Source organism: Populus alba, chromosome 13 (genome assembly GCF_005239225.2).
Source record: "Populus alba chromosome 13, ASM523922v2, whole genome shotgun sequence".
NCBI classification, from domain to species: domain Eukaryota; kingdom Viridiplantae; phylum Streptophyta; class Magnoliopsida; order Malpighiales; family Salicaceae; genus Populus; species Populus alba.
Genome location: NC_133296.1, coordinates 42,101 through 57,409, shown reverse-complemented (window position 1 = coordinate 57,409; position 15,309 = coordinate 42,101). Strand labels below are relative to the sequence as shown.

General features: G+C 35.1%; 2 protein-coding genes across 3 annotated transcripts; one reads left to right on the top strand and one right to left on the bottom strand.

Annotated features, from left to right (window-relative positions):
* The first annotated feature begins 631 nt into the window (after positions 1 to 631).
* On the top strand, positions 632 to 8,119 carry LOC118060863 (flap endonuclease 1). Of its 2 annotated transcripts, none has more exons than XM_035074150.2 (18): positions 632 to 796; positions 903 to 1,019; positions 1,208 to 1,266; positions 1,391 to 1,450; positions 1,570 to 1,623; positions 1,746 to 1,794; positions 1,912 to 1,959; positions 2,107 to 2,172; positions 2,338 to 2,388; positions 2,722 to 2,841; positions 2,916 to 3,000; positions 3,145 to 3,226; positions 3,815 to 3,929; positions 4,066 to 4,122; positions 4,235 to 4,281; positions 4,641 to 4,695; positions 6,742 to 6,932; positions 7,410 to 7,538. In XM_035074150.2, exons 1-17 carry the CDS (start codon positions 785 to 787, stop codon positions 6,916 to 6,918), a joined length of 1,254 nt encoding a protein of 417 aa, XP_034930041.1. In that variant the 5' UTR covers positions 632 to 784; the 3' UTR covers positions 6,919 to 6,932; positions 7,410 to 7,538. The 2 variants fall into 2 exon arrangements, 1 of the variants encoding a protein (XP_034930041.1); XR_004689497.2 differs by lacking the exon at positions 6,742 to 6,932 and adding an exon at positions 7,877 to 8,119 and having other exon boundaries at positions 634 to 796.
* Positions 8,120 to 8,174: 55 nt separating this feature from the next.
* LOC118060862 (membrane-bound O-acyltransferase gup1) lies at positions 8,175 to 13,841 on the bottom strand. The gene is made up of 19 exons (XM_035074149.2): positions 13,556 to 13,841; positions 13,388 to 13,446; positions 13,117 to 13,298; positions 12,957 to 13,005; positions 12,558 to 12,661; positions 12,398 to 12,462; positions 12,195 to 12,265; positions 11,887 to 11,946; positions 11,650 to 11,763; positions 11,247 to 11,371; positions 11,100 to 11,151; positions 10,612 to 10,674; positions 10,331 to 10,440; positions 10,161 to 10,253; positions 9,990 to 10,071; positions 9,123 to 9,200; positions 8,908 to 8,983; positions 8,652 to 8,701; positions 8,175 to 8,557 (listed from the first exon to the last, which is right to left on the bottom strand). The coding sequence occupies exons 1-19, from the start codon at positions 13,689 to 13,691 to the stop codon at positions 8,516 to 8,518; spliced, it is 1,611 nt and encodes a 536-aa protein (XP_034930040.1). The 5' UTR covers positions 13,692 to 13,841; the 3' UTR covers positions 8,175 to 8,515.
* Positions 13,842 to 15,309: the final 1,468 nt, after the last annotated feature.

Below are 15,309 nucleotides of genomic sequence, written 5' to 3'. Positions count from 1 at the left end.
AAAGATGTTCAAGAACTTGATGAAGCTTGAAAAAACTTCAGTGAATCCGGGCTTTCTTTGGGAAGAGTAATATGTTGGATAATTATGTTATTTGTAAAAAAACTCTTTATTACTGAAGTTAGTTTAGGGTTTTTTAGGTAGATATTATGTAAGAAAAGTGAAGAGAGAAAGTTAAATATTTTTCTTCCATGTTAAAATAATGTATTTTTCCTTTTCTCCTCTAAACTTGGAAATATTTAGCTTGCTCACCCATAGCCTGTGGTAATTATAAGTGAAGTATAGAAGAAGTTATAACATGTATAACATGATGTGCCTAGAAAAATAAGAGATGAGGGGGAGAGAGAGAGATAATGTTAGGTCAAGCCATATAAAAATTGGTTAGGTCTTAGCCCAACCGAGCTAAAAATACCTTTTTTTTTTTTTTTTTAAAAATGTATTATCAGAACTAATGTAATGGTTACATCCATGTTAATGTCAGTTGGCCTTAGATTGCTGATTGCCCGCCATATCATTCTTTTGACAATTACCTTGGGCTAGGAATGAATGGCCCAAATAAAGGCCCATGTGTCCAGATAAAATGGAACGTGGGCCAAGGGAAAGCCCATGTGTATTCTTACATTTTTCGTAGTGCTAGCTAGCTTGAGGAGTGGGCGGGAAAGAGAAGCAAGGCTACGCCTTTGGCTCGCTTCTACTACTTCTACTACTTCTAATATCAGTTATCAGACACAGTAAAGCTCTCTTTTTTTCTTTCGGCATTGCTAAAATCAATTATTGACTTTAACGAATGGGTATCAAGGTGAGTGAGCGAATTCAATGATAATCTTTTTTCAGTAAATCTTCAATTAGGAATTAGGGTTTTTTATTTTGATTTTGGGAATTAATTATAATTGATGGAAATTTAGGGTTTGACAAAGCTGTTGGCGGATAATGCTCCAAAAGCTATGAAAGAGCAGAAATTCGAGAGCTACTTCGGTCGTAAGATTGCTATCGATGCCAGCATGAGCATTTACCAGTTCCTTGTCCGTCTCTCTTTCACTCTTAACTAATTATCAATATCTTTTGTTTTATTTTTAGGTTTGGGGTTGTTTTTTTTTTTTAATTGAATATGTATAAGAAGAAATTAAGATTTTTTATTTTTATTTTTTTGAGTAATTTAAAATACAAAGTAAAGTCTCTGTGCATTGAATTGAATTGAATTGAATTGCAGATTGTAGTTGGAAGAAGTGGAACTGAAATGCTGACTAATGAGGCTGGTGAAGTCACCAGGTTGGATGGAGCCTAACGATGCCTTTCCTACACCCTTTCTTTCTTTCTTTCTTTTGTTTGTTTGTTTTAACATATATTTAAAACGGGTTTAATTATATTTGATTTTTGGTGTTTCATTTTGTAGTCACTTGCAAGGCATGTTTAGTCGCACTATTAGGCTTCTCGAGGCTGGAATCAAGCCCCTGTAATCTCGCACCACCTCCTCCTCCTCCTCTTCTCTCTGTTTCTCTACTTGTAGCTTCTTTATTTCTTGAATTTATTGTGTTTTGTTTTCCTTACTGAAATTGTTAATCTATATTTCAGCTATGTCTTTGACGGGAAGCCTCCAGATTTGAAAAAACAGGAGCTTGCTAAGCGGTACTTCTTTTACTTTTTTTTTTTAATATGTACTTATGCCCCAAATTCACGTTGCCTTGCATAACCTTTTCCTTTCTTGATTCACCATTAATCATTCTTCTCATATCACACATGCAATGCAGATACTCAAAGCGTGCTGATGCTACTGAGGATTTGGCTGCAGCTGTCGAGGTACCGAAATGTTCATATCTTTCTTGAATATTCCACTTATACTTTTCATTACTTTTCAGCTCACTCAATGTATTTTTCAGATTAAGTATTCTGTAAAATCTTGTTTTTTCATTTCAGTCTGGTGTTAAGGAAGATATTGAGAAATTCAGTAAACGGACAGTCAAGGTCTGTTTTTTGCTTTGTTTGATCTCTTTTGTTTGCTATTACTTTACATTATCCCATCATGGTAACATCGGTTTTGCTGTAAAGATTTTAACTTATGTTGGACAATAACTTTTGATGGCGACATCTTTTTTTCATCTGTTTTTACAGGTGACAAAGCAGCACAATGATGACTGCAAAAGACTTTTAAAACTCATGGGAGTGCCTGTAATTGAGGTGATATTGTGTTCCGTATAGTTTTTTCCTAGTGGATTTGTTCAGTGCAAGGCTTTTTTTTTTTTTCACTTCTTGTGAATGCAAAGTTTTGTTTGTCTATGCAACTTGCGATCATCAATGACATCATAAAAGACTGATACTTGGGAAATATTTTTTGTTCTATAGGCTCCTTCTGAAGCAGAAGCACAGTGTGCTACGCTTTGCAAATCAGGAAAGGCAAGTATCTTGCTTCTCCATGATAATTTGACTATTTTGGGTTCTTTAGCATGTCCATAACATTGTGAATGGCATTTGAAGTGTGTCCATTTCATCTCCAATTCACTTGTTTGGATTAACTTGTCTTAAAGACACTGTTTGCTTGCTTGCCTGAAATTTCTCACCTCAATTTATCTCAATGGGCCCTGATTTCCATGGTGGCTTTACCATGGCAGTCTTCACACCTTTAGTTATGTAAGGAAAAAATTGTAGAATCATACCTTTCTCTAAGGTTTTCCCATTCTCCTTATGGAATGGTTTTTGATGATTCATGCAATGTCCCATATGTTTCAGGTCTACGCTGTGGCTTCTGAAGACATGGATTCCCTTACTTTTGGAGCCCCTAGATTTCTTCGCCATTTGATGGATCCCAGCTCAAGGAAAATCCCGGTTATGGAATTTGAAATTCCAAAGGTCCTGTGAAAGCATGAACACTGTTGCAGTTGCTTGATGTTCAATTCACTGTTCTGATAATGGGTTTGTTTCAGATCTTGGAGGGGCTAAACCTTAGCATGGATCAATTCATTGACCTATGCATCCTTTCTGGTTGTGATTATTGTGACAGCATTCGAGGTGCTGAGGATTCTTGTTTGTTGGTTCAACTGTTTATTCTCAACTCTTCTAATAAAAAATTTGACTATTTAAGCTTGTATTGGTTCAGCTTGAAAATGTGATGGTGCATTCAGTAATTAATGCTCTCGGAAATTGATGACACAGGAATTGGAGGACAGACTGCCTTGAAACTCATCCGACAACACGGTTCTATAGAGAGCATACTAGAGAACATAAACAAAGAAAGGTGATTATCTAAGTTCTTAAGATCGTCATCTTTCATTGTTGCTTGCATTCCATGTATTGAAATGGTAGTGAATGATCAATTAGACTTAACATGTGAATATTTTTATTTAAAATTCAGGGGATATAACAAATCAATTTCCTATATGTTTTATGCCTGTTTTGTTAATTTTCAGTTGAATCTGAAAGTTTCTTGCAGTCCTTAACTTATTTTTCATGTGTACGTGTTTGAATCACCTTATGTATTTTTGGCTTGGTTGGTACTCGTGTTGGGCAGCCTACTGGCTTGGCTTGATTCAGATTCTTTGGACTTGTTCCTTGGCTGATTTTGGCTATGTAAACATTTGAAATGCAGCTCTTCTTATCAAATGAATAATGTTGAATATATGCTGTGGTCTATAATTTGTCAAACCAAACTTATTTTCCACTTATGATGTGCACCACTACATATGGTCTTTTTTTCATGCTAATAATTTTCTAGGACAACAATTTTTCTAGTTTATATAGAATGATTTCACATTTGTCTGATAACTTGCTGTTTTTTTTTTGGTTCTTTCACTGATTGTTCATTAATCACACTCTTCATATCCAGGTACCAAATACCAGAGGATTGGCCATATCAGGAGGCTCGACAGCTTTTTAAAGAACCAGCTGTCCTTACTGATGAAGAGCAACTTGATGTCAAGTGGACTTCCCCAGATGAAGAAGTGAATGAAATTTTATTCTTTTATTTTTATTCTTATTATTATTATTTGGTTTAATTTTTGAAAATTTATGTTTATTCTACTGTCTTTCAACGGCTTCATGTCAATATTTGAAGTGGTTGCATCTGACATGTTTCAGGGTTTGATTACTTTTCTGGTGAATGAAAATGGGTTCAACAGTGACAGGGTGATGAAGGTGTGCCTCTATCATTAGTACAAACATCTTTATGCAGGCATTTCATAATGCTATGTTTTGCAATATTGAAACATGCATTATTAATTTGTATTGATTTCTTAAATTGTAACAGGCAATAGAGAAAATCAAAGCTGCCAAGAACAAGTCCGCGCAGGGCCGGTAAGTACTGCTAAGCAAACAAATGGAGATGGAGCCTTGAATTTTTATAGGGATACAACAAACCAATCCTTAGGATTTCAGATATTCCCCAACCTGTAAAATATTTCAACCATTGAAATTTGGCAAGTTTTTCAGCACAGTCCTTAGATAATCTTACCATTTCGCAATCATGGATGGATAACAACATGGCAGTTGAATTTTTTTTTGAAAAGTTAGTGGGAAAAAAGTTTCACCGCACCCCCTTTTTCTATAGAAAAATAAAAATCGCGACTCTGTTGAAACTTGAAACTCTGGGAACTGATTTATACTTGACCCGCTGTTATTTTCTCCTCTGATTTGCCCTATCTTTCTCTCTGCAGATTGGAATCATTTTTTAAGCCAGTTGCCAACACATCTCAACCTGTTAAGCGGAAGGTTTGATTATATCATTCATTTTTAGGATGCTTCCATGATTTCTGTTCCTGAATATCATTGATGGGGCTAGTGGAAGATGAAACTATTCTGAATTCTTATCCCGGTATCACATGCTAGGATAATATAAAAAAGGGAGGGCAAAAATTTAGGCAAGGTGTAAGTATTGAGGGTTTGCAGTTTAGTTTGAAGATTTAGGATTGAGTAAAGTTTGGAGGTTTAGAGCCTAGTATTGGAGAGAGATCAAGAGCTAGGGTTGATGGTCAGGAGTCAAGGTTAAAGATTCAGAATTATGGTTGAGAATTGAGTGTTTACTCTTACTGTTCCAGGTATTGGTTACAAAGGGGTGGTTGACTGTTTAGGGTGGATGGTTTAGGATCTTTGGTTGACAGTGGGAGGTTTGTCGTTTTACAGTCTAGGGTTTATTGTGTAGAATTTATGATTGAAAGTTGAGGGCAAAGGGTTTAAAGTAAAGGGTTTAGGATCTAGATTAATGATTAATGGTTCAATGTTGGGATTTGAAGTTGAGACTTCTATCATTTTATCTTATTAGCTTTTCAGAATTGTACTTCTGTCACTCAATATCCTTTACCTTTTCTAACAAAGTAATATAGACCGTGAAATAAGGATACAGTGGAACAAAATTAACTGGGTGGTAGAGTTGTGGAAAAACATCTGTCTTTTATATTTTGAACATGGAACAATATGTTAATGCTGAAAAATGGAGGAATTAAAATCATAGATCAAAACAGTATGTAGATCAAAACAGTATGTATAGAAGGTATGAACCGCCTAAACAAGAGTTATTGAAGAGAGAGCAACTAGAGCTATTACTCACCACATCACAAAAAAATTATTATGAAAGATGTAAATCCATTTGAAAAATAAAAAAAGTATGTCAGATTAAATGGTAATTGTTGCTAATAACAAATCATTGGTTTAAATGAATAACTAAATATAATAGATAGACCATTCTCTTCATCTTAGATCATTACATAGGCTTGCCCGGGGGGATTGCTCTTCTTTTGCATTATCTTACATCTTGTTGTGTTTTAACTCCATCCTCCAATTTCTTGTTGTACATGTATTTATGCTTATTATTTTTGTAGTTTCCTCTATATTGTAATTTTGACTAGCTATTGATTTTTATAATTGCTTTAGTGCTTAATATAATTTCCTTTTATTTAAAAAGAGAAATTTTGATTGTCTAAAAGATGGTGGTGTATGCCAAGTGACTTTTTCTTCTTTTGTTCTTTCCTTTCTTTTTGGGAGGGGGGAATGGAACAATATGTTCAAGAATTGAAATCTTAGATCAAAACACTATGTATTGAAGGTATGAACTGCCTAAACAAGAGTTGTTGTTGAAGAGAGAGCAAGTAGAGCTATTACTCACTACATCAAAAAATTTCTATTAATGAAAGATGTAAATCCATTGGAAAAATAAAAGGTATATGTCTGATTAAATGATGATTGTTGCTAATAACAAATTGTTGGTTTAAATGAATAACTAAATAAAATATAGAGACCATTCTCTTTGTCTTAGATCATTACGTAGGCTTGCCCTTTTTTTTTGGGGGGTGGGAGGGTTTGGTGCTAACTTCTCCATTTCCAGCTCTCCCAGTTCCCACCTTGGCTATCTTTTGTATCCTCGATCAGAATTTGGATGCGTTTCTTGCCAGTAATGACAATACCAGGAAAGCTACTTTATCTTAGCTAATTTGTTTTTGTATTGTTTGTTTTGGTTTATGGAGAGACCCGCGTAGCCTTCGGCTGCACGATGATGGATGGGCCTCCACCGCCAAAAAATCCACCCATCATCTTGGAATTCGGGCCTGGATCCTCTAGGTTAAATTTCCAGTTTCAATGATTGGGCTGTCACCTTGTAGACGGTTAAGTATTTTTGTAGGTGCAGCAGCCATATGTTTTGGTAGCAACAACCACTAATTTAAACCTGATTTCCATAAAACAATGACCCTTCTCCCATGCTTGTATTCCATTGCCAGTTTAAACCTGATTGGTACCATAATTTCTTGATGCACTGGGTGACAGGGTACCAAGTGTGTTCTTCGTCCTCCTAAATCAGCAATCAAGCTTAAAATGCTCTCTCTGCAAGTCTGTAGTTGTACTTCTGTGCCCAAGACCATTGGCAGTCTTAGCATGCTGACACTGAATTCGTTTTTGAAGCACTCCACAACATCACCCAGAGGTGTCTGCTTCAGCGCTTGAAGCTGAAAACCCTGGTGAACCTTTAGAGCCCATCTACTTTCACTTTTTTTTTCCTGCTGAGTTCATCATGGTGTCAGCTACCATTACGTGCAATTACTCCTAGGAGAGAAGTGAATTGCTGCTGTTGAGTTTTTGTTATTTGTTCACAATTATTCCAGACATATAAATGCTAAGATGATGTATGAAATCACAGGCTAGATGTGATATATGTTTTTTTTTTTTAAATGATTGGTAACAAAATCGCAGTTTTTTTCATTCTTTGTTTTTTTTCCCGAGAATTAATTGCCTTGGTTTCTTTGTATCTCTATCACCTTGTCAATTTTCATTGCTTAGTGTAGATATGACTTGGTGCTACAGTGTTTGAAACTGATGTTTTATTGATTTTTTTTTAGAAGGTCTCTCCAAGTCTTACCCCTGATTCATTAAGTGAAGTATAGATAATTGCAGCAAGTCATTCAGTAATGCTTGTTATTTGTTCATGCTTGTGACAGGAAGCCGAGAAGACCAGTAAAGAAACTAGCGCAAAAAAATCAAAGGGTGGTAGTGGTAAAAAGAAGTAGTCGGTTGGGATAATTACATCCATATTAGATGGATTTGACCGCATTTGACATTCTAATCAGGTAAACGCACGTGGAAAAATCTTCCTGTTGATTTTGTCTTGCATTCGGTACGTGTTGAGGGCAGTGTATATAGCTATGTTTTTATCAAGATAAGGTGATTTTGAGGCAGCGAGCACCAAATGGATATTTTCTCCTCTCAGTAGTCATGCATGAACTATTGCTTTTACACTGCCCTCATCACATGAAACCAGATTTTGCCTCTCTGCAGTAAATAGAACAGAAGTCGTCTTGTTTGGGTGACAATATGAAATATCTACAAGATTAAGCTGTGCATGCGCGGGCACGCATCTGTGCCTTGAAAGTCTCCTGACAGCTTTACATTTCTTGTTTGTTATCAGGTTGCTGGTCTTCACATCAGAGAACATCTTGTTTCTAGCAGGATGCATGCAATTCCAAATTTTTCCCAGTATGATTGGCAGTTTTGTAACTATGGATCTCTATGAATTTTTACCCCCCCCCCTTCTTGGGCAGATTCATGGATCTTACGACCATTTAATCTGAAAACCTTTGCTTTCGGCATGTGTTATTAAATTGAAATGGTTTCACAAGAGAGTTTATGTATATTAGAACACGTTTCCCCACCTTGCGTAAGCTGCTTTATATTCAACAATCTAGCTCCTGTAAACCAAGCCAAGATCACGAAAGCATGTTGCCAACTAAGCAACTCTCAGGATCGCCATTGATCAAAAGAAGTATTCTCGTCAAATTGGAAAACTGAAGTTTCCTATTTGATCCCGGAGCAAGATCAGAGCACTTACAAGTAGAATTGGAGACTCAATCAGTCAAAAAGGTTACAATCATTATCTTATATGGTGGTTTACCCTACTGTAGCCACGACGTTCTATTCCTCAACCCTCAACTAAATGTACATGTGATCTGCCAATCGGCATTCAGCACCGAGTAAAAGGACCTCCGTAGGCTCTTAATTCAGTGCTTCCTTTGCTTAGCGGAGTAAAACAACTTCGTACGCAATTAATTTAGTGCTTCCTTTGCTTGGCATCATCAATGTGGAACATAAGCTGCAAAATAATCAGGTTTCAGATGAAGAATTAACTCCAAGACTAAACGCTTACCAAGTTATATAGAAGACTTGAGAGAGTTCATGGCCTTTACCTTTGTCCCAACGTAAAACGTTATAAACATACCACCCATTACTGGCAATCCTGTAAGATTGAACATTGCATCAATTATGAAATTGCTTGTCAAGAAAATAGACAGGAAAGTAATTTGTACACTAGCAGTTAAGAGGTTAAATGCTGACAACCAAGCTTTGAACCTCATGAATGCCCAGGGTTTGACACTTTGATGTACCCAAAAAAAAAACCGAAATTTCTAAATTCGCATAGAAGGCAGGAGGAGCTTATAATACCTTGTCTTGAAAGAAATTGTGAAAACAGCCAGTTAATGCCTGATGGCCCAATTACATACCCAACAAGGTTTGCCACCTACATCATATGAACAGATCAAACGCTATTGTATGCAAAACCAAGAAATGTTTCAAATTGCAAGGGAACAATCCAGGAAATATCTGGAGTAAAAAATTTGCGCATATCTGCAGAAACTTGGGTACAGTTAAGGACAAACCATGAGACATGTAATGGTGATGGCACCCCCGGCTGCACTAATTTCTCGGAAAAGAAATTCCCCAAAAGCACTCTCCACCTAAAAAAAATTGCATTTTACAAAGTTAAACTTCAAATAACAACTCAAACACCTCATCTGATTGTCTATGTGGTACTTAATGTTCCTACCTTCCATCCAATTAATCATGAGTCAATATTTTATGTAATGTACCACTGTACTAATCACCATCAATAGATACCAATAGTGTTCAAAAGCAATCTAACCACATTTCTTTAATCAACCAAGCAAGTCATTTCACATTGTCCATAAAAGGCCTAATCTATGGCATGCATCGTAAGACTTTCCTTTGGAAGTTGATCTTGTCACCATAGTTCTAGAGGTTTGGGTAGTTCCCTTGATATCAACCATGCTAGAATGGTAGATGATATTTTGCTTTACTTATCCTTTGGTATGGAGTGGTAGGAAGATATCTTCACTTCTCAATCAATCAGTATGAACATCAGCCATTTGTGAACGTGAAAAACCATTCTTAGAACAAGAAGTTCAGCTACTGAAACACAAGTCAGCTGCAAGGCTTATTGCAAGTAGGCTTGATTTCACAGAGGTGTGTAAACTTGGCCAGAAATTACAATTGACTCTTGAACAAAGGTGAGCAATCAGTTAATGAAATCAACCATGTGTATCTTGTGTTTTGAACAGGTGATTATAACCACAGTTTAAAACTGTTACCAAAAGGATCTTGAGCATGAGATCCTTGCTTGGAGTATAATGCCTTTTTTTGCAAACAATGCCCCAGCACTTAGGCTGCAAGTAAGTTTCAAATTGTTTTACTGTATTGTATCAATAACCAGCACATAGAAAGATCACCTGTAATGTATTCGCTGCTGATTTCACCACCATTTCAGGGATAAAGAATAAACATGTTAACCATGCCCATGAAAGAAGTTTCCTATGACCAATAAGCTGTCAGATAAAGAGTATACAAAATAGATAAAGGAAAGTGATTAAACGGGAAAACATGATAGAAGCCACGATTACCATTCTAGATCATGCCAGATGGCAACAAATGTGAATATAACCCATATGTTGAGTAGCTTTCTCTGAGATCCTCCAAGAGGAATATACATGTATCTGAATGTAATTTATAAAGCCTTTAGCATGCATATGATAGTGAAATCAGGGTTTGCTAAAAGTGAACCAAGTTTCACCTGACAAGCCATTTATTGTATGAAGCATGCCAATTTTTCCAAAAGCTCTCCAAGTTGCAGCAATTATTAATACACCTTGGCATATTCTCAGGGGCCTCAATGCCACATATCTGAAATAACAGTGGTTAAAATATATGTTTGTCCTTCAATATTATTAGATAAAACATATAATTGATAAACGAACTGGACTAAAAAATTTGGGGCTAGATTGAGGGTGCAGTTCAAGAAAAACAAAAATTGAAATGAGGACCAAAATAAAAAAAAAACTTCAAAAAACATACCAGTGACCAGAATCGAAAAAAGCGCCAGATAAGGGAGAATTTTAGCCACATGAAATTCAAGACCTGTGGAAGCAGAAAAAAAAGAGTTGAATGTTAATATTTTATACAAATGATGTCCAGTTTTTTTGTGCATTTCAATAATATGAGCCCTAAGTTGGTATGAGCTCAAGTCAAAGAAATATCAGAGCCCATAGTTGAGTTCAAATTGGTTTATTTTAAATTTTTAAGAAATGAGCCTCTAAATACACTGAGAATGGATCGATCTTTAGAAGCTCAGTCTGCATGCTTCATTATTTACTGTTAACATTACTGTAGAACATAGAGCTTCAGTATATCTTTTTGTTCATGGTTGCAATTGCATTCCAGTCCACTTTATAAAGTTTTCATGTCTTACATTTTGTTTGTATGTACAAAAAAGCCCCCTTGGCAAAGATCTAATTTAAAGATGCACATACGGAAAATTTGTAACAATAAAAAGGTCATCTTACCCCATATCCAATGATGAATATGTCCATAGGAGATAGCATTTTCCATAGATGACTGATCAGCACAAAAAAAAAAAAAAATTTCAATTAATTCTTAGTTAGACAGGATGTTGAAAAATCCTTGCATGATGGGCATACTTGAATTCTAACCTGATTGCAAAAGCATTGTAACGAAATAGATGCGTCATTAATTCCATTAGAGAAAAGCTGAATAACCAACGTAGCCCATACCAGGACATGTCCCTAACTGTATAATTATTCTGAGGTGTATCTAACTGCATAAACATTATATCATAAGTAAGAAACTGGAAATCCAGGATGTGATGGGAATGATTTCTTACAGAGGTTCACACTTAAAACGCGATGAAAATTTTCAACATCTAGAATACTAATATGGAGAAAGTGAAAATTTTAAGTTTTTCTAACCCAAGCAACAGAAGGAATCTTATCTGATTCTCTAATATGAATCTAGAGTAGAAACTACCTCAGCCATTAATACAAATTGAACAACAATATAGATGCAGAAAACAATATATAAATGAAATTCACAAACCTGTGAGACGAAGGCATTGAAGCTTATAATTGGGCCTGCAATATAAACTGGGGCATATACCAAATAGGCGAGGTATATGCTAAAGGAAAACTTCTCCTTCTGGACACTTCTCTCCTAGAAAGCAAAAGCAAAATTATGAACTGCAAGAAAAGAGGAAGAAGAAGAAATCCCTCAAAGCATAGCAACAGTAGATAACAGATACTAGATAGGTAGGCTCATGCTAAACAAAAGACTAACCTGCAAGAGCCGGTAGCATGTTTTTCCAGACTTACAAGTATGGCAACGTTGAATGTGCTTCTGAGATCACCCGCAAGTAAAATATCAAAATAAAAAGGAAGAGAAAAGGAAAAAAAGATTCTCTTCGTTCTCATGCTTGAAAATGTAATTTCAAATGCAGTTACGTTTTTGTATGAACTTGAGAAAAACTAGGCAAAACATATTCATTAGTTTGATTAGATGTAATTTGAGACAGAGCAAGCTTTCACACAAAATATGCAGAAAGAAAAGAAGAAGAAGGCAACCAAACATATATGCTCCTAGTTTACCTGCTGATCAAAAAGAGGATCCTGATGTGCCCAATGGTAATCATATCCAAAGCTGATCATTCGCAAAATAACTGTCAAAAACAGAATTTTCTTAAGTGCACCCAGCTACACCAAATAATTGTTTTTCCCACTTGCATCCTGAGCCTCTAAGAACGTATTCAGCAGTAAAATCCCAATAGATGAACGAGTGAGAAAAAAAATACCAAAATTAAAACAAATGTGCCATCTAAAAGTTCCACGATAGTTGTCCAAATATGCCCATTGTTGCCTACATTATGATAATATAAGTCAAATTCAATAAGTGGAAGTAGCATGATGTCTAAGTGTACGGCCATGACTAAGATATAACCTTAAATAACTTACCCAAAAATGGAGAACGAATATCCTTCATAAACACGATTGCACAGAAGAAAAAATATGTTGAAAAGCCAAAGTACAGGAGAGAAATACTTTGTCTGTGCAAATATCTGCGGAAAGACAAATCTAGTAAAATATAGCACAAATTAGATACTTACTGGAAAAACAATGATCATACAAGGAAAAATAATCATTTCAGCTAGTATAATTATTGCAACGGTATTGTTTTCGACCATTTTGATGACAATAAAAAGATAAGCAACTCATCGCTACTATAATGACCACGCGAACAACAAAGCTTTTCTTTTACATTATAATCATTTGCATCATTTTTTTGCGAGCAATGCCAAAGTAAATCATGGTATGAATAACAAGAAACCCAAAAGTCATAGGAAGGAAACGCACCTTCACGAGGAGAAAATTGAGGGAAGCAATTGAGAGGATAAACAGAACGCTAGAAGAGCAAAGAAGGAGAAGGTTGGTGAAACAGAAGGAAAACAAAACATCAGCAAATCAATTAAGCAATCGAGGTAGCAGCAGCAGCAGCAGTGTTGTAGAAGATTACCAAGCTCCGTGAAGATAAGAGAGGTAGGCCAAAGAAATGAGAAGCCACACAAAGGACATTCCTTTAGCTTTCAAGGAAAAAAGGGCCCTTAAAGAATTAGCAAGCAGGGCGAAAAGAGCAAAGACAAGAAAAAGAATAGGCAAATTGGCACGGAAATTTCTCCATTGGGCATCACTAACATCCTGGGATTAAAGATTGAAACTTTAGTAATCGAAAGACATAAGAAAAAAAGAAATGGAATGAAACCCAGAAAAGAAAGGGAAAGTATTACATTGAGACGAGGAGGCAGAAGCCATCCAGGGCGTAAAGCATAAAGCTCTGATTCATGATCTGTTTTTGTTTTTTTAAGAAAAAAGAAAAAATCAGTAGAACAGAACAACAAAAGAGAAAGAAGGAGACTTTGAGAGATGGAGATGATAAAGAAAAGGAAAAGAGGTACCGAGAGAGAGTTGAAGAGATCGATGGATGATGAAAGCGTAGAAAGCAATGGCATAGAGAACCAGAAAGACGAGCTCTTTGCGCTTCCAGTATTCCTCCTTCTCCTTCTTCTTCTTCATTGTTGATGATATTGCCATTCTACTCACACTATCTATTATTAGTGTTACTAATTGAACTTAAAAGGCATCGATTGGATTGGAGAGACAATATGGGAAATGAAGATTGAACTCAAATGCTGCTGCTGCTGCTCCTCTTCCCTGGCTATTTTTTCATTTTCTTTCGCTACAATTGGGTTCGATATTAGCACATCAATGCTCAGCAGCTACGGCCTTTTCCGTCCATTTCTTTGGCCCAAACCCATTTAACAGCAAACCATTTCATCATGATTTTGTGTTTTAATTTTTCCTTCATTACCTTATACTTTTTTGTCCCATCCATTTATGTATCTGGCAACAACGTTCATATGTATAACAGAGTCGTATGGAATTACAACGGGAGAAGGCAAACTTTGCAATGATACTGGTGGTCAAACAAACGCTATCATCCTCCATCATATCTACGCACACATGCTCAGCATTCAACATAATATGAGTTCATTTCTTGAATAAAAAAGAAGAGATAGATCAGGTGGTCGAAGTTGAGCGATTGATTTGTTAATAATCATAATCATATCTAGCATATACTCTCAAAAAGAAAAGAAAAAGGGCATCACTGGTGGAGCAATTAATCCCCCAAATCCAAATATTCTAACTGAGAGGAGGAAAAGAGGGAGAGAGCTAAGCATCGATCAGGGGGTAATAGGTAGCTAGCTAGCTAGGTCTTCCTGATCAGTACTTAGACAAGGATTTCAAGTTAACATGATAAATCTTTTATACCAGCTGCATCCCAAAAAACAATGATCAATCTTTTACGTAGTATATATGTAAACTGATGATGAACATAAGGGAAAGTTGATTCATTATTAACTGAGAGAAATAAATAAATAAACAGAGATTTTTGGTTGATTAGTTTTTAAGTTATGTTCATTATATACAAATTTATTTGCTGACTCAGAGAAAAATCATAAAATATATTTTATTATAGAAATAAATTGAAATCTAAATCTAAATCTTAATTTAAAACCCTTTTCGTATAACTTAAGAAAATCTTTGAGTCATAATTCAAAAAATGGCAGTTCATGAATAACTAATTATACAAATAAATAAATAAAAATAATTAGATGTATGCTTAGTACGTATACAGTGATTCAAAGCAACATTTTAGAGAATAGATATAATATGAGTTAGAGTTCATTAAAAAATAATTTTTTTTAATTAAATCAAAATCTTGATTCTTAATTTTCTGTAATAATTTTTTTATTTAAGTCAAAAGTTATTTCTAACAAAAAATATTTATAACTTTAATTTGAGTAAAAAATTAAAAACTATATTAAATCAAAATTAAAAAATCATACAAAACATAACCTTAATCAAAATTTAAAATTCATTTATACTACATTTCATACTTAAAACGATTGTTTTGATTCATTCTTATCAAACATGTTTTTAATTTAAAATGATTTTAACTCATTTTTGTCAACTTTTAAATTATGAATTAAAGTAAAAAATCATAATTTAAAAAGTATACCAAAAACAGATTCTTAATCAAGTGAACAGTCAAGAATTCTTAAATTTATATATATGCTATCGTAATAATTAATGAGTAGTGAGTGGAAGCAGGTACAGACTGCACTGCAAAATGATATGTATATATTAT